This window comes from Acanthochromis polyacanthus, chromosome 12, assembly GCF_021347895.1.
Source record: "Acanthochromis polyacanthus isolate Apoly-LR-REF ecotype Palm Island chromosome 12, KAUST_Apoly_ChrSc, whole genome shotgun sequence".
Taxonomy (NCBI): domain Eukaryota; kingdom Metazoa; phylum Chordata; class Actinopteri; family Pomacentridae; genus Acanthochromis; species Acanthochromis polyacanthus.
This window is the reverse complement of record NC_067124.1, coordinates 16,853,052-16,875,881: the sequence shown is the minus strand read 5'-3', so window position 1 is coordinate 16,875,881 and position 22,830 is coordinate 16,853,052. Positions and strand designations below refer to the sequence as shown.

Below are 22,830 nucleotides of genomic sequence, written 5' to 3'. Positions count from 1 at the left end.
TAATTAAAAGGAGTTTTCATTTTAATATGGCGCCAAATTACCACCAAATTCTGTTGAGATGCTTAAAAACATCTGAATTATTTTTAGGGTGTGTAAAATCAGTGTGATCTTAGGTTTATTTTTGCTGGATTAATAAATGATGCCAGCTGATGATATGATGATAATTTTCCATGTTTTTATGTACAAGAACTTTAAGAATTCCATCGTGGGGCATTTTAAGATGATAATACATCTCTACAGTATTTCAGTTATATGGTCACTCTGTGTAAAAAATAGAGACATTTTACCATGAATGATCTGGTTATTGCAGGATAACTTGTTGGTATTCACCGTTTCCTTGTCAGTAGTTTAAATATTGTGGCTTACTCAGTAAATCAGTGAACTTTACACTCGGCAGAAGGTGCAGGAAGAGCTCTGTAACAGTGTATTTTAGCAATATTTGAAAGAATTCTTTTTATAATTCTTCTGACGTGCGTTTCTTCATTGAAGTTTTGCATCCATCCAAATTATGCTGTGAATTTTACGTAGACGTCCAAGCAGCAGGACATGCAGAGGAATGCAGGACTCTGGGAAGCGTTGTTTGACATTTTGACAGTAACTGATAAGACTCTATAAACACAAGCAGCAGAGTTTTCTCCTCTCTGCAGTGTGTTTGCTCATCAATGCTGCACTGATTCCTGGTTCTGCTACAGCTAAAGTTTGGATCTTGTTCTTTGGTCTGTGATGTTCTGGAGATGTTTCGTTTACTGATGTTCTGTTTGTTTGGAGCTATCTTCAGGTGCATATCTGCTTCTACAGAAATCTGCACCAACAGCCTCCTACCAGGAGCTAAAGGTAACACGTGTTTGTTTTGACTGCATGATGGCAAAACCTGTTGGAAATCTGCATGACGCACTGAAGCAGCTTAAATAGAAACATACTATTTATATTTATGAATGTTTCCCTGCAGGAGGATGTTTAATTTACAGTCAGATAATTTGCTGTCTTTGCCATCGTTTGTTCACAGTCTTGACGACGAAGCTTCATCAGCAGCGTGCAGTAGCTTTAAATGAGTGTGTATTTCAGTATGTTTCAGGCTTTACTGAGCTGATGATGAAGCATCCAAGCATTAGGTGTCCTGTAGTTTACAAGCCTGCTGTCTGCAGAGTCTTCGGAGGGAATGCCTCCCTGAGCGTGTTCTACAGTTTACGACATCCAGTAGCTCGTTCTCCTGCTGATTCAGTCAGACAGACCTAATAAAATGCAAAGTTGGGCTATTTTTTCAGCTCCTACCGAAAAACATGGCATCTAGTTCTGGCTCAAATCAAAACCAGAGACACGTTTCCAGAGGAGTCGACAGGAAGAAACTGAGAAAAAAAAAATTTAAACCAGAGGCCGCTGATTGAATTTTATGGCTACTGAAAATAGAAAAGTTGTATCGTCAGTCTGTATAAAGGTTGTTGCTGAACTTGAAGTGTTATGTGGATAAAGAAAAGGGTGACTGCAGCATTCAGCTTCCCACTGAATTTTCTGTACTGGTAAAAAAGTCCCATTGTGATGGTGTGTATTTAGACAGCTGCCCCTGAAGTGAACTGATTATTTGTACAGGACTCATCCAGATACGACCGACCGCAGACTCTGACTGACTGAACATTCACTCACGTCTGCGTATTTGAGTGGGTGTCAGATGTGCATTTTTCAACGTTTCATACACCCCAAAAATGTCTCTTTATTTATTTTAACCTTTTTCAACAAACACACTTTTATTGCTTTTACTGGTACTTTGGCTGCATCATTTTAAATAGATTTACTGGCATTTTTCTTTTTATTCAGATATAAGAATGTGGGGCACTGGAGATCAAAACACTTCAGCTCTGTTTAAGAAAGACTTGATGACACTGAACATCAAATTACAGTATTTCACCGATTCAAATTGCTCCTGATGCTTAGTAAATGTGAAATCATTCCCAGAATATATTTAAATCGTGGGATTTAATACCTCAAATCACACAAATGAGGCAATTTAGTAATTGTACTGGTTTCACTCCAGTAGTCCAGAGAAAGAATCTCATGCAGGCAGAATGAAAATGCTTCCTGCGGAGACGAATAATCCGTTTTCCAAAGTTCTCTTCCAGCCTAACAGAAGGAGTTTCTTAAAATGCTTCATTTCAAAGTCGAGCACTTAAAAAGATATAAACTGCCATCTGCATCAACAACTGGGGAAAAATTACTCCTCTAATAGACACTCAGAAGCCTCTTAAGATTTCTTGCCAGGAGCTCTTTGATCGTCGCAGCTGCCAGAGATATTTCTGCTGCACCTCATTTGTGCATTTAGCTCTGAGAAGAATGTTGTGTCATTAATGCTTTTTATAGGAGCTTTTGAAATTATATAGTTTTGACTGAATGTTATATTAAAACCGAATATGAACGATCAGCCTCATGCTAACCAGCAGACTGGGCCTGAACCGTGCTGCAGTACCGACTCTCCGTCCACAATTTGCTTTTAACTTTCTCTGTATGGCATTTTCTTCTAAATCCAGGAGACCAAGGTGAGATCGGAGAGGAGGGAGATCTGGGGAAACTGGGGAAGTATGGACCTTCAGGACTAAAAGGTATCGAGAATCTGTGCATTTAAAACAGCTTTCTTACTATTTATTTAATCATAAATACGATTATATGGGAAGAGTGGTGAACCAAAGTGCAGACGCTGGTTAACAGTTTCTTTTACAGGCATGTAGGGAAATAACTTGAGCTGGGGTCAGGAAACCTGAAGCAAAGGTTTGCATAAGTTTCTGTAAACCCGCAGCCAAAGTTCAGGCTGGCAGCTGAGAACCTGAGACTGAGGCCGAGCAGAGCTGAAGCGAAGAGAGGAAGATGTCTGAGAACAGAGTCTAAGTCATCCATGAATCGCTTGCACAGACTCCAGTGATGGCAGCTCAGGGTTTTTTTTTAACCAAACTCTGATAGTTGTGATCTGATCCAGCTGCAGCTCACCTGAATCCACTCTGCAATCAGACACACAAATGTGCTTCAGGGATTAGACACGTCCCAGACCAGTAATGCTATCACACTCACACTGGACAACAGAATAAAATAATAAAAGCAATACAGCTAACCTTTGAGTCCATTAGTTGAGGTATTCAAGCTGGCTGGATGACTTGGAAGATTTCAGAACCACTGAACCAAAACTACAATCAGTGAGCAGGTGTAGGTGATTAGTACGAAGCAGCAGAATCAAGTGATTAGTCTGAGGCAACCGAAGCGATATTTTTTACTCATAAGTTTGCTATTTTCGCAAATATGCCCAAAATATTGCACTTTTCTAGTATCGCCTTACTTCTCCTAAATTCTTAAATTGTTCTGTCTCCTCTGCATGCAGCTTACTGTACGTGAACACGTCAATGAATGTCCCGCCATCATGAAACTGCCAGATAATCTCCCCTAAACTAGGACGAAAAGATTTGCTGCCTCTAGTATAGTCGGACCATATTAAAAACATAGCAATTTCATAATAAGAATTTTTTTGTCTTTGATATGATGGTAAAGTAATATTATCATAAATATGTGAGGATCTGGATGGTTTAGATTGTTCTGAAAAACAAGCTTGTGTAACTAATTCTTTTAATGACCAAGAGAGGGGCATAAAGGTAATGACATTCCTCTGAAAGCTGCCAAAGGCAAGATTCCTTTCACAAGAGCACAGAAGAAACACGACAGAACTCTGTCATCCTACACACTCCTACACTCAAATATTTTTTTGAAAAAGTCAATTGCATTAAAAGCTTAATAGTTAGCTTTAAGGTTTTTTCACCTGCTTTCCTGATACTACACACTACAAAAAAACTGCCCTTGCAAACTCAGCTCTTGATTTCAGACGCATTTAATCTGAAAATATGACAAAGTTTCATGTATAAATGAGATAAAAACAGCAGCAAGAGAATTGAAGGGTGAAAAATAAAAGGTGGATGTGGCTGCTCTACTTTATATTCACACATGAAGATAAAGTCTGACTTCATCTCTGTGACGCAAAAGTATTATTTTCACTGCTGGTGCAGCCCCGAACAAACCGTTTGTTCTTAGTTCCTGAGACAGTGTCACTTCGCCCAGGCGACGGCTTTTGTGTTTCCTGACCTTAAAGTCTGTGTCTGCTGTGACAGACAGACAGACAGACAGACAGACAGACAGAGAGACAGACAGACAGACAGACAGAGAGACAGACAGACAGACAGACAGACAGACAGACAGACAGACAGAGAGACAGACAGACAGACAGACAGAGAGACAGACAGACAGACAGACAGACAGACAGAGAGACAGACAGACAGACAGACAGACAGACAGACAGACAGACAGAGAGACAGACAGACAGACAGACAGACAGAGAGACAGACAGACAGACAGACAGAGAGACAGACAGACAGACAGACAGACAGACAGACAGACAGACAGACAGGGCATCCAGCTTCACCACATGTTTTCGACTAAGCCAACCAGCCATATAATACATCTACACACACACATACGTTAGGAATGTGAGCTTCAACACACAACTTGCAGATGTTCATATTCGCACACACGCACACACATGCATGCATTCATACACTGTATAGAAGCTCTGGTTTGTGGCTTCTTCTTCTTCTCAGATGTTTGTTTTGTTCAGGAACTTCACACGAACACACTCGACTACACACCGCTGTTGTCAGTGTGTGTGAGAGACAAATGCCAGCACTGTGTGGAAGGTGTGTGTTCAACTCTTCAACTTCGTAGATATTATTCAGCAGCACAGCAGAGCCGTGGTTATGGTCTGTCAGTGCTGAATGCAGGATTCTGTGATGACGCATGTATTCCCCGTCTTCATTTCGGCACTTTTACAGGAAACAGTTGCTTAATTTTGGAATGTTAAAAGGGAATCCATGACTGTTGATACTCTGGTGGGCAACAAAACCTGTTTGTTGCTCCGTGCTCATTAACGTCAACCAACTGCTGCATTTCTACATTTGTTAATTGGGCTTTGATCAAAAGTGCTCCAGAGGTGGAAACACAAGGGTGAGAGTAGGTGTCGTTTAATGAGCTTAATGCTTTTGAAGAACGAGCAAAACAAACGGAAAATCTAGCTCAAGGCCTTAGTTCATGTGGCAATGCTGCTTTTCCTCCATCTGCTGAGCTCTAATAAGCAGAAGTATTCATATCTGACCTTTGGGAGTGAGCAACCAATATTTAAATGTCTAGTATTTTTGTCATTTTCAGCCTCGAGGGCATGTAGATCCTGTTGTTTGAAATGTGTCTGAGGCTCCACCATTCCAGATAAAAACGTGGCCTTCTGCTCCGTTCTAATCCAGCAGCTGGAGAATCCAGACGTTAGACCAGTTGGAGGGGTTGGCCATTGTAAAGAGTGAGAGCGGTGATAGGAGCGACTGTTATCTGGACGGTTTAACTGGCGAGCATTAGCCAAAACAAGATTACACACTCAGAAAGGAATAACAGCAGAACAACAGATTGAATTTCTTTATGTGGCAGAGAACAAACACCTCTAATGACTTCTCTCAATCAGTCCTCAGGTCAGTGTTGTCAAAATATTTACTCTGCCAGGGTGCGTCTCAGGCAATCGCGTAGAAAATTCCATGAAAATTGCGTACAGATTATAGAAAAATTTCCCAAAGGCAGAGCTCAGCGGACCTCACACGATCCATAAGACCTCACACCTCCTGCCAACACGCTCACAAATCAGCGAGTAAAACAGCAGCAGGAGGAAAGTGGGGAAAACGTGGAATAGTATTGAATGACTAGCTGTGTGTGTGTGTGGGTGTGTGGGTGTGGGTGTGTGTGTGTCTGTCAAATCCCTCTAACAGCAAAAGGCTTCTCCAATGCGTCACTTAGTGTTTCAAACGCCATCAATTTCCAGTTGAATAGTTTCCTGAGGAGACGCTGGCGGAAAGCCTCTGTCTGCTCTCTGGTTTCCCACAAACACACACATACAGATACACACAATCTACACTTTCACTATAACACTATAACATCCAAAATCAGGCGGATAGTCAGTATCTCAGGTCCTGTAAAGCCACAGTAAGCAGTAATCAGATTACAGAGAGGGACGATAATCAGATCAAATGTTGGAGGCAATAATAAATTTGCATTTTCACAGCTAGGATTTTTAAATGTGCATGCATTCATTAAATTATATCTGTGAATTTTCTCACAGAATGATTTCAGTCTGCTAACAGTTTCTCAACACAAAGTACTAAAGTGTCTGAAATAAAAATAACAAAACTATGCAAAGCCTTAGTGCTGGCAGAGATCATCTCTAAAAGATGGAAAGCAACTGTACTTATTAGGCTTGAGAGCAATAAAAGAATCATAAAAACAAAGAGAAAATGATGGAAGCAGTCATAAAAAATGGAATCATTTTAAAACTACTTTACATCTAACATCTAACTAGTGTATATCAAACAATAAAGAGCTTTTCTGCAGATGCAATGTAAGGTTTGCACCACTTTTCCTGCTATATTTTGCAACCTGTGTTGGATGGATGATGATCAAAATGAGATCATGAGATTCATTCATTCCTCTGTCTTTCTCCTCTTTACTTTTCTCTCTCCTCCACAGGAGTTCAAGGTGATTCAGGACTTAAAGGAGAAGTTGGCCACATAGGAAAGATGGGGCCTTCAGGAGACAAAGGTAGAACAAAGGAAAAGTCATTTTATAGTGACATTAAGTGAACTCCGTAGTGTCTTTGTTTTTATTATTAAAACACATCATTTTCAGTAATTAAACATTAGAGTACATTAGATTAACTTAATTTTATTGGAACTTCATAACCATTAAATGTATAAATTTAGCCTTGATCCAGTGACATTATGAACTCTTTCTATAAATTTAGCAGCGAGTTTTCTACAGAACCTCATCTTAAATATGTTTTAATGAACAAAAAGAGTCTCCTGAGATAATAGTAGACTGAAAACATTAAGTAGAATAGACATCGATACATAAATCAATCCATTTAATTAGTCCCAGGACAAAAACTCAAAGAAAAAGCTGCTTTGAAGCTGCTCATTAAGTGGTTCGAAGCTAACAAGACCGTTTCCTTTAAAGGTCCATATTTCTCTGAGTTTCTTTTATGTTTTCGCTTATCACATCTAAAGATAGAAGAAAACACAATGCTGCAACATGATGTCATGCAGCTGCTTTGCCCAGAGTGGCTGAAACAATTTCTATCTTTACTTTTATTTTTATGAGCAGTCATGTTCCGCTGCCTTCCGAGATATTCACTTTCCTCAGTGTTCATTATGTTTAATATGTTTACAGGAAAGTGGCTGAACATCAGCCGTCTCAGTGGAGCGGTGAGGTCACAGCTTTGGATTTTCCTTGATCCTGAGAGCCTGCAGCTCATAAAACACCTGGAAAAAAAGCTTTTTTCTGTGCAATGCCCACGTTAACACAATCATGGAGTAAAATTCAGTTACCGTTGTGCAAACGGAGGCTCATAAAAGGTTTAATTTTCCCTTCTGCATTAGCTACACCAGTGTTCATTTGAGATGCATTTAAGATTATTGTGATATTTCTATTTGTATGTCAGACTATCTGCAGAGTTTGTGCTGTATTTTGGTAGATGAATATGCATCTAAAGCAACAAAACTATAAAATTTTAGGGTGTTCAGTGCTGTATGTACCCAGAGGACAGCATGTCGCAGTGCTTTTTATTATAACGACCCACTGAGATGATCACATTTTTGCCTGGAAACTCAACTTTTTATTCCATTTATTTATCAAAAATCAAGACCACCTTGTGATAGAATCTCACCAGTGAGTTCTTGGACTTCACCCAACTTCAAACTTGGACTTCATTTCATTTTTTCATTGTCAACCACACAAATGTAAAGTTTTTCCACTGCATCGTGCACAGTGTCATACTTTGGTGATGGACAGGCAGACAAAAACAGTCACATTTATATTAGTTCCTGCAACAGAACCATTGTTGCTCTGATCACAGACTGACGAGGTGAATAAATAACAGCCATGTAGTCGCTGCTGGTAAACAGTCTGATCAGAGCGTACAATATGTTACTGTTCAGCTCTTCCTCATACAGAAAAAGGCCACTGTGATGTTTGTACTGGAGTCCACTTCCCCAAAATTGGCAACTGTCAGTTTGGTTAATTTCCACAATGAAGATTGAGTCTGATTTAGTTTTGCAGAACATTTACACACAAGTGATAGAATTTAACTTCTAAATCAAAAAAAAAAAAAATCTATTTAAATATTTATTTTATTGTGTTGACATGTCAAAGTCTGTTTGAACCTTTAAAACTAACATAAAATAGATGAAACTCTGACCTGAAAGACTGTTATTTTGCAGCCATGCGTAATGTTTTCATGTGTGATAGCGCCATCTGGTGGTGGTGACAACTACATCACAATGTGAAGGTTGAGTTCTTGGTAGTGATGGTTATATTTCAGGTTGTTTATATTTGGTGTAAGTTTATATTAAATGAATTTAAAGATGGTTCTGTTTGTGATTTTTGTTCCTCTATAGGTGATAAAGGTGATAAAGGTGTGGACGGACCCTCAGGCTTAAAAGGGAAACCAGGTGAGTATGAACACACTGCTCGGTTTGTCCACTCTGAATTTAAAATTGAAGTTGTGTTTCTGGTTTCTGTGTGACTCGTGTTTTATCCTTGAGGTACAACATGTGACTGCGGCAGATACAGGAAGGTGGTTGGACAGCTGGATATAAATGTGGGGAAGCTGAGAGACGCTGTGAAGTTTGTAAAGAACGGTGAGTCCTTTTTCTTTTAATCCAGTGTAGATTTAGCAGCTGAACCAGATGTTCTTTTGACTGTTGGAACCCAGCTGCAGCAACTGGTTTGTGAATGTTTTGTTACTACAGTAATTCACAAAGTTTGTCAAGGATTTGTAATTTTACCTTCTCTTACGTTATTATACTCTAATATGTAAAACTTCTTCGAAACTGTGATTTTAAAGTTTGATACTAAATAGGACTGGGAAATTGGGCAAACACCATTCTCTTTGTTCATTTAACCTTTCTGTTATGATGCGGGTCAAACTGACCCTTTTTAAAGTTGAAAAAAATCAACCAAAAAAAATGTTAAAAGTCTTTTTTTAGTATGAATCTTCTTCTGCTTGGCTTTATAAATGTAGTCAACATATAAAATGAAAATGGTTCATTTCACAGATTTGCATGTTTATATGACAGATACTGTTCAGGTCAATTTGACCTGAAGTCAACATGGAAGCTAAAAGGGATGAGAAGTATAAAATGCTATATTTCGTGCCACAGTGTATCTGTAGACAAATAATCATTTGTCTTAACTTTAAATCAGTAGGTCAATTCGACAATGAACAGAAGAAGTGTCTCATCTTAATTTATCAACAAGGCTCCATAAAAACAAAAAATTTGAAAAGGTAATTTTTAAAAAATGTTATGCAAAACATTTGTATTTTATATGCACGTTTTCCAATGTAACAAAAAAGCTTCAATATGCATCTTTTATGAGAAACAAGTGAATTATCCTCATTGAACGATGATCTGTGAGTGATAAAAACACCACTGCACTAAATATTGATTGAAATGGTTAGTAATGGAGTTAACAATGAGATTTAAACAATGGTTATTGGGATTTTTTATTTTTTGTTTTCTGACACTTCTGGATAATTGACCCAGAAATGTTATTGTTGTGTCTGAGAAACAGGAGAGTTAAGATTTACATGACGTACACTCATCTTCTCATGCATGCTCCTCATCCTATCATGCAATTAAATTCAACTTTCACTGAGTTTTTAGTATCATTCTTTTCTGTTACTTTCCATTCTGACAAGCATAGTGCACTTTCCATACAGATAAAATAGAAAATAAATCCATGTTGTTCTTAGTGAGTAAAAATACAGTAAATTATCTTTGCAAATGTGTCTGATGCTTCCTGGTGACCTTTAATCTCTGAATCTGTCTTGTGTAGTGGTGTTGGGCTTGAAGGAGACAGAAGAGAGATATTATCTCCTGGTGAAGGAGCCCAAGAGGTTCAGAGAGGCTTCAATGAACTGCAAGCTGAGAGGAGGGACACTGGCCATGCCGAAAACCACCAACACCAACCGCCTCATGACAGAATATGTGCTTCAGGCAGGGCTGACGGGAGTTTACATTGGAGTTCAGGCTCAGAGCACGGTAAGAGAGAGTTTATGGTCCTAAAGTGGAAAGAGAATAAAGATCAGTGATTTTACAAGAAGCAGCAAAACCCAAAGCAAAAGTAAACATAGGAATGGACAACCAAAGATAGTAGATAGAATATGGGTGTTGTCTGAAGCCTTAAACCTGCATTGTTTCTTGTAGCCAGTAGGGGGCGACTCCTCTGGTCTGACTGTATAGAAGTCGATGAGAAAATCCCTCAACTTTTCCTTTGATTTGTTATTGACTTTATGGTCTCAATCACTAGTTTCAAGTCTTCTTCTATACAGCACGATGCTCATTTAGCAAAAAAATATGTCCCCATTTAGAGTAAAACAGACAAAAAAGCAATTCACAGGTCACAATAAAATATCTCTTTGCCGTGTTCTTGTCATCAGGGTGGACCAGGAAGTTATGTTTATGCAGACTCCAGCCCTCTGCAAGGGTTCGCAGCTTGGAGTAAAGACGACGATCTTCACTCCAGATCGTCTCCAGCCACCAACTCCAGCTGTGTGGAGCTGCTCAGCACTGGAACGTGGGCTCATGTGGAGTGTGAAGCCTCCATGTTCTTCGTCTGCGAGTTCCCAAAGAGCAGAAGAAGAGGAGGAGGAGGAAGAGGGACCCCTGCCTCGGCCTCGTCATGAATACATGGCCGTACACTGCACAGCATACTGCAATTATTGGGATATGTGTGTTGGTTGTATTTGCAGTATGTATGGCACTGATGATGAATCTGAAAAGTTAAAAGTAACTGAAGCTTCCAAAAGAAATTATGCAGGAAATCATCAGTAAAATAAAATTGGCTTTATCAGATTAGCTTCTTTGTGTCCTCAAAATTGACCAACATTCATCTCACTGTTAGGGGAAAATTCGATTTGATCAGCACAAATTGAGAGATTTACTTCTGCCGCTGCCTTTAAACAATGGAGGTCAATGGGATAGCATTTGTAGAGCTCATAGCATTAAAAAACAATACCTGAAAAGCTCTAAAGTAGTTGGCGTTTCTAATTTTTCATAGGAAATGGCAGTTCAGTATCATCTCTGGTTCATGAATGGACTTGAAATATACTTGTCATAAATGATTATAAAGAGAAATAGTGATTTTGGATTTCACTGTGATACATCTTCTAGTCGCTAATGTCTTTTTAGCTTAAACATTTCATAGCTACCATTACAGAGATTTGCAGCCAAGCTTTTCAGTAGCTGATTTCTTCCTTGACCTGTTGTTTTAGTGTCTTTGTGCCATTTCTATTAAACGGTTAAATCATCCTTTTACCTCCATCTAAAGATATCTCCTTGGGAAATTCACTTCAAACAAGAGTTCCACATCCATGAGGTCTTTTTCCCTTTTTGTTTTATGCATCTCAATAAAGTTATTGCCATCCAAATCATCCACCTGTACTCCAGTGATCTTCCAGTTTTCCTATTTTACCCATTATTTTTTGGTGGACAGTGGTTTTGCTGCCTTTTCTTTGTACAGATTCATTCAGTAATCTTCATCACATATTTTTTCATTTAGTTCATCTTTTGCAGGTTTCTCAGTGTGCAGAATACTGGGGTGCTTCCTTTGCAGTGTGTGCATTGAATTCTTCATTTACAAGATTTACTCATCTGTAAACATTCATCTCACTAATGTGTGTCCTTGCTATAAATCTAACAAACACAGATCTTAGCAGTGAAGTCATCAGGTTGTTGTTTATTTGTTTGACTTCCAATTTTATTCTCCTCTGACTTCCTGTAGAGTTTGTTTGGAGTCTGGTCGACCGCAGAGAGAAATCTAGAGACATTGAGCTCTTCGCCAGTTTTGCTGCTCGATCTCACCTGTTGTGGTTCTCCACGTTACCTTTACCGTACATATACGTGAGTTTTGATACAATAAGCTTCAAAGCAGATGCAAGATTTGTTTCTTTTGTGCTTTTTACATCTTTCAAAGCATTTACATTTTTCCATTTTGACAGCATGCTTCCCTTTTGCCATTTTTTTAGTGCAGGGCTCTCTGTCGCATTTCAAAAATGAGCTGAAGATATTGATGAAGAAGTTGCTGCTTGTTTGGTCTGTTTTAACCATTAAGGTTGCTGGACTGTTGTTTGGAAACATTACCATGTCCTTCAACAAACGTCCGAGGATTTAATGAAGAAATGTTCCAGAAATCTGTCTCCAATCAAATGTTTCCATTTTGGATCCAAACCAATCCACTGTCTTATTTTCCCTTTATTTCAGTAAGTAAAAGCATCTGGAGCATCTCTGAATTCATTATCTTAAAGTTTTCCACATCATTAACTCTGTGTCAGTGTTTCCACCATCAGTGAGCAGAGTTCATTCAGTCGGAGTTCATTTAATTTTTCTCTCTTCGGTCTTCATTCTGCTTTCGTCCTGAAGATCACACTTTGTTAATGATCTGTTGTCATTTTGGTTTGTTTCCATCAGAACTTTAATCCAGATATTACATCCTAACAGGCACCTCTGTGTGTTTCATGCCCTTTCATTTTGACAGGTATCTATATCGGTTTCGGTGATCATCCACAGTCTATCTCATACATTCAAGTATTTCAGTCTTTGATTGTATCGCTGTCTCCTCTTTTTACTTATTTTGCAGTTTGCCAGTTGTGTTTCTCAAGTTGAGAGACACAAGGACAGGGATGTTTTCAAAAATAAAACAGGAAGCAGCACTCATGACATGCTCAATCTGTTGTCATCATTTGGCTGATTTATTCTCATTTTTTAGAAGATAACAAGCCACATTTAATCTAAACTAAAGACTGGGCTCCATTCTACATGTTTTTCATTTCCTTCTATGCCAACTTATAATCACTTCAGTTGTTCTTATAAAATAATTACTCAGAATATTGTTTGACATTTGTTCATACGACAAAAGAATAAATAAAAGATTTACATCACATCAGGTAATTAGCAGGTTGTGAGAAAGGAACTTGGTCAAGTTAGAACTAATAATGAATATTAATATGATGAACAGCTGCTAAACAAAGCCATGATCCTGTGTTTGTTGCTCAGTGTCTTTTGATCCCTGCTCCAGGCCCTATTCTTCTCCTTCCTTCTCCCTCCTTGTCCCTCCTTCTTCCTGTCTCTGTCATCTGTCTCTTCTTGTCCTCTCTCTCTCGCCTCTCCTGTGTTTCTCTCTCCTGTATATCTCTCTCTACCTGTCCCTCTGTCCCTCTGTCTCTCTGTCTGTCTGATGTCTTGCTTGTCTCTCTCTCACTCACCCTCCTGCTCTTGCTGCCTGAACTGCTGATTGCTGGGATGAATGCCAGCTGAGGAAATCAGCTCACTTAACTCACCTCTTCCCAATTCACTTACTCCCTGCTGGACCATGGGCTCAGATCTCCTCATGGACTCAATTTCTCCCTTTTGGATTTCCTTCAGTTCTTGTATCATCTCCGGATCACAACAGTCACCCACCCATGGACCCAGCTCTCACCCTGGATTCCCATCAGTGCTGTCTCCATCTCCAGTGTGTTCTTCTTCTATCTCTCATCAGTTCTTTGGTTCCCTATGCCTCCTTCCCTGCCCCTTTAGCTGAGCTGCCCTGGTTTTGTAAATACTCTGTTTTGTTGCCTGGTTTGGTTCGTTCCTATTAGATTTGGTTTAGTTTTCCTTATTCTGTATTGGTTTAGGGCTGCACAGTGACATTGTGGTTAGCACTTTTGCCTTGCAGTAAGAAGATCCCCGGTTCAAATCCCGGCCTGGGCCTGGGATCTTTCTGCATGGAGTTTGCATGTTCTCCCTGTGCATGCGTGGGTTTTCTCCAGGTACTCCGGCTTCCTCCCACAGTCCAAAAATAAGCTGAGGTTAATTGATTACTCTAAATTGCCCGTAGGTGTGAATGCGAGAGTGATTGTTTGTCTGTATATGTAGCCCTGAGACAGACTGGCGACCTGTCCAGGGTTACTGCCTTCACCCGAGTCAGCTGGGATAGGCTCCAGCACCCCCTGCGACCCTAGTGAGGATAAAGCGGTGTATAGAGAATCGATGGATGGATGTATTGGTTTAGTTCTTGTTTAAATAACCCCTCCTCTCGTAACGGAGTTTTACAGAAAAATATGTTCTATCACTTATGCTTTCTCATTAAATTTAAAAATCCTTAGTGTTTTTCTGCTGCTCGTGTTTCCTGTCTGGGCAGATTTGAGAGGGCTAACCAGGACTTTCAAAATACAAATACCTTTTAAGAGGTAAATGCATCTTTATCTTGATGTATGTATAGTTTTTTTTTTTTTTTTTAAAGGATATGTGGTTTTTGCTACTTCAGTTAAGGCCCCCTACCACCAAAAAAAAAAAAAAAAACGGTAACGAGTGCAATTTTAATTATGAAGTGTATTTTCACCATTACGTGTGTTGTAGCTGTGAGGCTATTTCTGCAGTGTTTTGTTTCCTTCTCAAATGAAGGAACATGCAACATGTCAAGCTTTTGACTGGTAGTGTATGTGCAATTCAGAATCACCAGTAAAGCTCAGCATGATTTTGGACTGTAGGAGGAAGCCAGAGAAAACCCATACATACACAGGGAGAACATGCAAATTCCACACAGAAAGAGGGACATGGATTGCCTAGCTGTGAGGCAACAGTCTTAACCACTGAGGCACTGTGCAGCCCTTCCCTAAATCATCCATTTATTCTCTATACACCGCCCAGTCCTCATGAAGGTTGCAGGGGATGCTGGCGCCTATCCCAGCTGACTTGGGATGAAGGCAGGGGACACTCTGGACAGGTCATCAGTCTGTCACACTGCTACATATGCAAAGAATCACACCTACGTGCAATTTAGAATGATCAATTAACCTCAGCATATTTTTGGACTGTGGGAGGAAGCCGGAGTACACGGAGAAAACCCACGCGTGCACAGGGAGAACATGCAAACTCCATGCAGAAAGATTCTGGGAGGGCTGGGATGCGAACCAGGGATCGTCTAGCTGCAAGGTGAAAATGTTAATCAAAATGTTACTGTGCAGCATTTCCCTAAATCAGTTAAGCTTAAATGTTAGATGACATATCAAGCTGACTAGGCAGTTTAGTCACTCATTCAGGCAACAAGGTTTTCCTAATTCACAACTTCTGCTAAATAAATGAATAAAAGAAATGCACAGGAAACCAGAACATAATGGATATACTTCAGATCATTTTCTTGGTCTTTTTGTTTAAGGAGAAAAACTTAAATTTTCATGTTTTTGAAACTCAGGCTATCGGTAGAAGCTTGTTATTCAAACTAGTCACCTTTGTCCCATAAACTATATATAGGAGCAAAAAACAAAATTCTCAGCTTGCCAAACTCAAGATTCTGAGGTAGTTAAACATATTGATAAATACATTGTCTCCCTACAGTCTGATGTGAAAAGAGTAAGAGCTTATATTAAAGTCAGAATGGGGCTCATGCACACAGGAAGATTATTTTTTTTCCTGGCTGTCTTCTAACTGTTCCTCCTGTAAGGTTCACTCCGAAATTCTGATGCAAATAACGTCAGAATCGCAGGCTTATTTACGCTGCTGCCATAAATGTGACTAGATGTGAAAAAATGTGCAAGAAAAATCAAGTATTATGTGATTAGAGAACAGATACAAAAATGGAAATGAACTACAAACCACAACTACTGTGAGAAAAAGCCTGAGTGCGCTGTAAATAAGACTAAGAACCGAGAATATCTTCCTTCCTCTTAGATTAGTATTTGCTGAATCAGCTACACATTGAACCTTATAAAAGCTGTTTGTCGCAACACTCGGAAACTTTGAGACCAGAATCCAAAAGATGTCAGTGGCGATGATCAACAAGTCAGAGGAGGCTGAAGGAGACACCTGGAATGAAATAGGTACTGAAGAAAGGTTTAAATATGGATGGAGATCTCAATGTCCAGGTAGGACGGAGCCACATTCCTGCAAAATATGGAATATTAGCTAGAACTGAAATAGTAGCTGTAGTTGTTCTAAAAGGCCATGATGTGTATGAAGACATCCAGTTACCTCTAATTAATATGGTGGTTGTCTGGTCTGGTGGTGGTTCTGTGGTCCAGTGTGGTGGATCAGAGCTGCTGCAGTGTGTCTGGGACTCCTGCTGCTCATTGTGATCTTCGGCCTGGTGGCCCACAGTAAGTACAGCACTGCTGAGCTCCTCACCAGGAGCACAAAGATAGATTTAAAACATCATCTCTGTAGTTTTCCATCAAACTAAATGAACTTGTTGCAGATGCCAGTGCTATCGGTCAGCAGGACTCACTGTTGGATCATCTGATGAAGTGTGAAAAGCTGATTCACAACCTGACGACAGACAACTACGCTCTGAGAGACGAGCTGAACCAGATGAAGGTTAATTCCAGCAGACTGACAAAAGAGATGGAAGAGCTGCAGAGAGAATACAAGACTGTGGCTGCGAGTCGAGACCACTTACTGCAGGAATACACAACTTTAAACAGCAGCTCAGCGTGTAAGAGACACAGCTTTCAGCACACACTGACACAGAAAACATTTTAGAGATTCTAAATAAAGTTTTAATTAGTCAGAAAGATGCTGTAGATGTACTGAACTGAAGTTATGACCAGTGAATATTGAATTAGATGTCAAAACAACATAATTTTATGGTAACATATTGCAAAGAACAAATAACTATTTGTAACAATGCTAATTTTTGACGTAGACATTACATACAGTTTTATTTTTTTTAGTCAACATGCAAATCTATGTTTTTTCCAGCCAATTTTCTGTCAAACAACTATGAATTATACAAAAAATTTTCATTTTTTATAGTCTGTCAGAGCAGCCAGAAGTAAATTTCAAACTGAGATCCTTCTTGATCGGCTTAGTTGCTGCTTCTGCAATGTCATGTGATCTGTGAAATGCCCTACCATTGGCTGGAATCTCTTATTGTAGGCTAGACTTTCTAAGAAATGAAAATGGAACAAGGAGCACATGAAAAAATCTCATTTCCTCTCAGATCACAGAGAAAGTTTTAGGTTCACAACAGCTGAAACACTGTTCTGTCTGCAGGTAAAGTGTGCCAGCGTGGATGGATCAAGTTCAACAACAAGTGCTACTACGCCTCAGAGAAAGGACAGGCCAAGAACTGGGAGGACAGCAGGAAGGACTGTCTGAAAAGAGGAGTCGACCTGGTGATGCCGACCACAAAAGAGGAACTGGACTTTGTGGCCAGAATTTACGAGAAAACCTGGATCGGTTTGTCTGACAAGAAGCATGAGGGAACGTGGCTCTGGGTGGACGGATCCAGGCTGGTGACGGGGTTCTGGCAGACTGGAGAACCCAATAATGCTGGAGATGAGGACTGTGCGGAGTTCATAAATGGGAAATGGAACGATGCTCTTTGTAGCTTGACAGTACCGTGGATTTGTGAGGATTAAGAGCCAATGAGCTATAAGAGATTGAGCAGCACATGCTTTTATATTCATACATTTATATTCTTCTGCTTCTTGAATGTCAACTACAACTGTCCAGTAGTCAACTGAAGCCTCCATCCACATGTAAAAAACATCAATATCATGTGTGTCATGTCAGCCTTAGCTTCCAATGACTCCAGTAACCGAATCTTCTATAATTCAATCAGTGAAACACATGAATCTTTCACAGAGAAGCGTGTAGATGAAAACCAAAGGAACCTAACAGAGGTAAAAACGGACATTTAACCAAAATCAGCATGTCTGTATGTATATTTTTGATCCAGCAGGTTTTGTCATATTTCTAGAAGACCTTTAATAAATCAATGAAATACCATAAATTCGTGATTGCTTATTGGGATGACGATTCATGTGTTGAAGTGATTCCATCATAGAAAAATCAGGTTTATAAGAGTCATTGAAAACTTACCACCATGATATACAAAATCTGCACAAGTGTATAGAAACTTCTGTTTTTGATCCTATTACAGTTAGTTCCCTACTTACTGATCGAAATATATACAATAATAGACAGTCTGATGACAATGTTCTTGTCTCTTGTAATTTTCAATCTTCATAAACCCTTCAATTATGCTGCTACTTTGTAATTTCTTTTATATCACTGAAATATTTAAAAAAAATATATCCATTAAAAATTATACTGAGCAAGTTTCCTTTGTTGTTATCCTGTTCCTGCTTTTAGCAAAAACGCCTAACTCACAGCAAAACATGTAAGTTTAATATACGAAGCCACAGCATAAAAGTTTTATTCTAACAAACTATAAACCCATCAAGAAAAGAATGGTATATTGACCATTTTTTATTGTTTTAAACAGCTGAGAAAAGATGTGAACATTAGATACAGTAAAGAAGAACAAAGTATATCAATTATATCAAGATGTCATGACCTCAGTTTACTGCTTGTTTATGAAATTTTCCACCAGATGAAATACACTGGCCAAACAAAAATTCACTATAAATCATCAGATATTAATAATTTGATGCAACATCATGCTAGTTACAGGAAGTCGTATCTCACGTACATAGTTTTAAGGGTTTATTTGAGGTTAACAAGGAAAAGTTTACTCAAGTTAACATTGTATTGTGTTCCAGCAACACGTGCTGCTTTTCTTTCTGTCTTCTTCTTTTTTTTAAACCAAACTGCAGATTAAAGGAAAACAATCCTTCCTGTTTTTCTGCTGCTGTGGAGCTGAACAAGCCTCGGCATGTTCACTGGGAGTCTGGAGGGTTGGTCAAGTAGTCACCGTCTACAAAGTAGTGGGTGGAAACTGTGGTTTGTAAATGAAATGAATACTTCATTTATTTTAGGAAGCTTTGTTGAGGGTTTAGTGCATCTTTAGGCCTCTAGAGGGGGACAGTCTGATATGTTTTGGAAAGAGGTTCCATTTCAGTGCCTGAAAGCTTTACAATCCAGTCTGCAAAGTGTAGAACTACATGTAAAAAATTCAACTGGTCTTTGTAGATTCACACGCTCAAGTATAAAAAGAGCCTGATATTCTGTTATTTCATAAGAAGAAAAGTTTTAAAGGTTCACACTGAAATCCTGATGCACATAAAACACGACTGAAACTAAATCACATGTTTAATTGCACCCCCTACAATACACTGCTGCTCAGCATGAATGTAAACGAGTGCGAAAAGTGTAAAAAGAGATTGTATAAAAATGAAATTATGCTCTTTGTCAATGCACTGCATGTCACAATCTGCTGTAAAGCTATGAAATTAGCTTTCTTGGAAAACATCCCTTCCCCTCAGACTGTCTTTGCTGAATCAGCAACACTTTGAACATTATAAAAGTGGTTTGTTGCAACACTTTGTGCATCAGACAACGACCAGAGATCCGAAAGATGTCCATGGCAATGATCAACAAGTCAGAGGAGGCTGAAGAAGACACTTGGAGCACAATGACTCCTCCTGACAAAAGATCTAAATATGGATGGAGATCTCAATGTCCAGGTAGGACAGAGCCACATTCCTGCAGAATATGGAATATTAGCTAGAACTGAAATGGTATCTGTAGTTGTTCTAAAAGGCCATGATGTGTACGAAGACATCCAGTTACCTCTAATTAATATGGTGGTTGTCTGGTCTGGTGGTGGTTCTGTGGTCCAGTGCGGTGGATCAGAGCTGCTGCAGTGTGTCTGGGACTCCTGCTGCTTATTGTGATCTTCGGCCTGGTGGCCCACAGTAAGTACAGCACTGCTCCTCACAAAGACAGATTTAAACATCATCTCTGAGGTTTTCCATCAAACTAAATGAACTTGTTGCAGATGCCAGTGCTATCGGTCAGCAGGACTCACTGCTGGATCATCTGATGAAGCGTGAAAAGCTGATTCACAACCTGACGACAGACAACTACGCTCTGAGAGATGAGCTGAACCAGATGAAGGTTAATTCCAGCAGACTGACCAAAGAGATGGAAGAGCTGCAGAGAGAATACAAGACTGTGGCTGCGAGTCGAGACCACTTACTGCAGGAATACACAACTTTAAACAGCAGCTCAGCGTGTAAGAAACACAGCTTTCAGCACACACTAAACTTCTGTGACACAGAAAATGTTTTAGAGATTCTTAAATTAAGTCTGAACCAGTCAGAAAGATGTTGTAGATGCATTGAACTGAAGTTATAACCAGTGAATATTGAATTATTGAAGTCTGACTTTCAAAAACGGCATGAAATAGTGAAAGTAATTGCATATCTATAAAATTATTCTGTTCATAGCAGATTTAAGTACATTAAAACAGCATAATTTTACTGTCACATATTGCAAAAGAACAAATTATTTGTTAAAAAAAGGCTCATTTTTGACATGGACATTATTTACATTTAATCAGATGCACTGGTCAGTGCTATCAGTCAGATGGACTCACTGCTGGATGATCTGAAGAAGAGTGAAAAGCTGATCTGCAACCTGACGACAGACAACAAAGCTCTGAGAGATGAGCTGAACCAGATGAAGGCTAATTCCAGCAGACTGACAAAAGAGATGGAAGAGCTGCAGAGAGAATACAAGACTGTGGTTGCGAGTCGAGACCACTTACAGGAGGTCAAAATGTTAAACAGCAACACAACATGTAAGAAACACAGCATGGGCTCACTGCTGCAGAAAAAAAATCACTTTAGAAGACACAGAAATACATTCAAATATACTATAAAAAGGTCATTTTAATCATAACATTCCTAATCACAGTGGTGATTCCAAGCAGCCCGTTATACTGTTTGATGATCTTACAGGTTGTGATGTATAATATAGTAATATATATTTGTCAGTGATGTAAGTATAATTTATTGCACAAAAGCCCAAATTGTCAGTTCTCAAAGTGACTAAAGGTGACATTTGATTTTTTCTGTGGATCATAGAAACAGAATCAAAGCTAACATGAAGATATTATAACATACATTTTGAATAACTAGAGTGCGACTCTGTTCTCTTTGGACTCTCTGCAGGTAAAGTTTGTCCGTCTGAATGGATACCGTTCGACAACAAGTGCTACTACGCCTCACCACGAGGAAAGAATAAGAACTGGGAGGACAGCAGGAAGGACTGTCTGCAGAGGGGAGCTGACCTGGTGATGCCGACCACAAGACCAGAGCTGAACTTTGTGACCAGAATTTATGACAGAACCTGGATCGGTTTGTCTGACAAGAAAAGCGAGGGAAGGTGGCTCTGGGTGGATGGATCTGAGGTGCAGACGGGGTTCTGGCAGACTGGAGAGCCCAATAATGAAAGAAATGAGGACTGTGCAGAGATCTCACGGACAACCGGGGAATGGAATGATGTCCTTTGTAGTACTAAACTACCGTGGGTTTGTGAGGATTAAGATCCAAGAGTTTGTCTTTCACCAGCACATACACACGTGGACAAAATTATTGGTACCCCTCAGTTAAAGAAGGAAAAACCCACAATTCTCACTGAAATCACTTGAAACTCACAAAAGTAACAATAAATACAAATTTATTGAAAATTAAATAATCTAAATCAGCCATCACTTTTGAATTGTTGATTAACATAATTATTTAAAAAAACAAACTAATGAAATAGGGCTGGACAAAAATGATGGTACCCATAACTTAATATTTTGTTGCACAACCTTTTGAGGCAATCACTGCAATTAAACGATTTCTGTATTTGTCAATGAGCGTTCTGCAGCTGTCAACAGGTATTTTGGCCCACTCCTCATGAGCAAACAGCTCCAGTTGTCTCAGGTTTGATGGGTGTCTTCTCCAAATGGCATGTTTCAGCTCCTTCCACATATGTTCAATGGGATTCAGATCTGGGCTCATAGAAGGCCACTTTAGAATAGTCCAACGCTTTTCTCTCAGCCATTCTTGGGTGTTTTTGGCTGTGTGTTTTGGATCGTTGTCCTGTTGGAAGACCCATGACCTGCGACTGAGACCAAGCTTTCTGACACTAGGCAGCACATTTCTCTCCAGAATGCCTTGATAGTCTTCAGATTTCATCGTACCTTGCACACTTTCAAGACACCCTGTGCCAGATGCAGCAAAGCAGCCCCAAAACATTACTGAGCCTCCTCCATGTTTCACCGTAGGGACAGTGTTCTTTTCTTTGTATGCTTGGTTTTTGAGTCTATGAACATAGAATTGATGTGCCTTACCAAAAAGCTCCAGTTTGGTCTCATCTGTCCAAAGGACATTCTCCCAGAAGCTTTGTGGCTTGTCAACATGCATTTTGCAAATTCCAGTCTCGCTTTTTTATGAGTTTTTTTCAGCAGTGGTGTCCTCCTCGGTCGTCTCCCATGAAGTCCACTTTGGCTCAAACAACGACGAATGGTGCGATCTGACACTGATGTACCTTGGCCTTGGAGTTCACCTTTAATTTCTTTGGAGGTTGCTCTGGGCTCTTTGGATACAATTCCAACGATCCGTCTCTTCAATTTGTCATCAATTTTCCTCTTGCGGCCACGTCCAGGGAGGTTGGCTACTGTCCCGTGGGTCTTGAACTTCTGAATAATATGAGCCACTGTTGTCACAGGAACTTCAAGCTGTTTAGAGATGGTCTTATAGCCTTTACCTTTAAGATGTTTGTCTATAATTTTTTTTCGGATGTCCTGGGACAATTCTCTCCTTCGCTTTCTGTTGTCCATGTTCAGTGTGGTACACACCTTTTCACCAAACAGCAGGGTGACTACTTGTCTCCCTTTAAATAGGCAGACTGACTGATTATGAGTTTGGAAACACCTGCGATGTCAATTAAATGACACACCTGAGTTAATCATGTCACTCTGGTCAAATAGTTTTCAATCTTT

General features: G+C 39.5%; 3 protein-coding genes across 3 annotated transcripts; all 3 read left to right on the top strand.

Moving 5' to 3' along the window:
- Positions 1–631: 631 nt before the first annotated feature.
- On the top strand, positions 632–11,545 carry colec10 (collectin sub-family member 10 (C-type lectin)). The gene is made up of 7 exons (XM_022217326.2): positions 632–834; positions 2,520–2,591; positions 6,583–6,654; positions 8,508–8,561; positions 8,655–8,750; positions 9,949–10,154; positions 10,553–11,545. Exons 1-7 carry the CDS (start codon positions 735–737, stop codon positions 10,796–10,798), a joined length of 846 nt encoding a protein of 281 aa, XP_022073018.1. The 5' UTR covers positions 632–734; the 3' UTR covers positions 10,799–11,545.
- Positions 11,546–15,901: 4,356 nt separating this feature from the next.
- On the top strand, positions 15,902–18,211 carry LOC110967649 (CD209 antigen-like protein C). Its single transcript, XM_022217325.2, has 4 exons — positions 15,902–16,015; positions 16,172–16,246; positions 16,345–16,581; positions 17,142–18,211. The coding sequence occupies exons 1-4, from the start codon at positions 15,910–15,912 to the stop codon at positions 17,507–17,509; spliced, it is 786 nt and encodes a 261-aa protein (XP_022073017.2). The 5' UTR covers positions 15,902–15,909; the 3' UTR covers positions 17,510–18,211.
- Positions 18,212–19,410: 1,199 nt separating this feature from the next.
- On the top strand, positions 19,411–21,410 carry LOC110967651 (CD209 antigen-like protein C). Its single transcript, XM_051956382.1, has 4 exons — positions 19,411–19,519; positions 19,676–19,750; positions 19,834–20,070; positions 21,011–21,410. The coding sequence occupies exons 1-4, from the start codon at positions 19,411–19,413 to the stop codon at positions 21,382–21,384; spliced, it is 795 nt and encodes a 264-aa protein (XP_051812342.1). The 3' UTR covers positions 21,385–21,410.
- The last annotated feature ends 1,420 nt before the right edge of the window (positions 21,411–22,830 follow it).

Excerpts from the sequence above, each read along its gene's own strand:
- colec10 (XM_022217326.2), top strand. The coding sequence starts at position 735 with ATGTTTCGTTTACTGATGTTCTGTTTGTTTGGAGCTATCTTCAGGTGC. Across the intron at positions 2,592-6,582 it reads TGGACCTTCAGGACTAAAAG|GAGTTCAAGGTGATTCAGGA; the intron begins GTATCGAGAATC and ends TCTCCTCCACAG. Across the intron at positions 8,751-9,948 it reads TGTGAAGTTTGTAAAGAACG|TGGTGTTGGGCTTGAAGGAG; the intron begins GTGAGTCCTTTT and ends TGTCTTGTGTAG.
- LOC110967649 (XM_022217325.2), top strand. The coding sequence starts at position 15,910 with ATGTCAGTGGCGATGATCAACAAGTCAGAGGAGGCTGAAGGAGACACC. Across the intron at positions 16,016-16,171 it reads ATGGAGATCTCAATGTCCAG|TGTGGTGGATCAGAGCTGCT; the intron begins GTAGGACGGAGC and ends TCTGTGGTCCAG. Across the intron at positions 16,582-17,141 it reads TTTAAACAGCAGCTCAGCGT|GTAAAGTGTGCCAGCGTGGA; the intron begins GTAAGAGACACA and ends TTCTGTCTGCAG.
- LOC110967651 (XM_051956382.1), top strand. The coding sequence starts at position 19,411 with ATGTCCATGGCAATGATCAACAAGTCAGAGGAGGCTGAAGAAGACACT. Across the intron at positions 19,520-19,675 it reads ATGGAGATCTCAATGTCCAG|TGCGGTGGATCAGAGCTGCT; the intron begins GTAGGACAGAGC and ends TCTGTGGTCCAG. Across the intron at positions 19,751-19,833 it reads CTTCGGCCTGGTGGCCCACA|ATGCCAGTGCTATCGGTCAG; the intron begins GTAAGTACAGCA and ends AACTTGTTGCAG.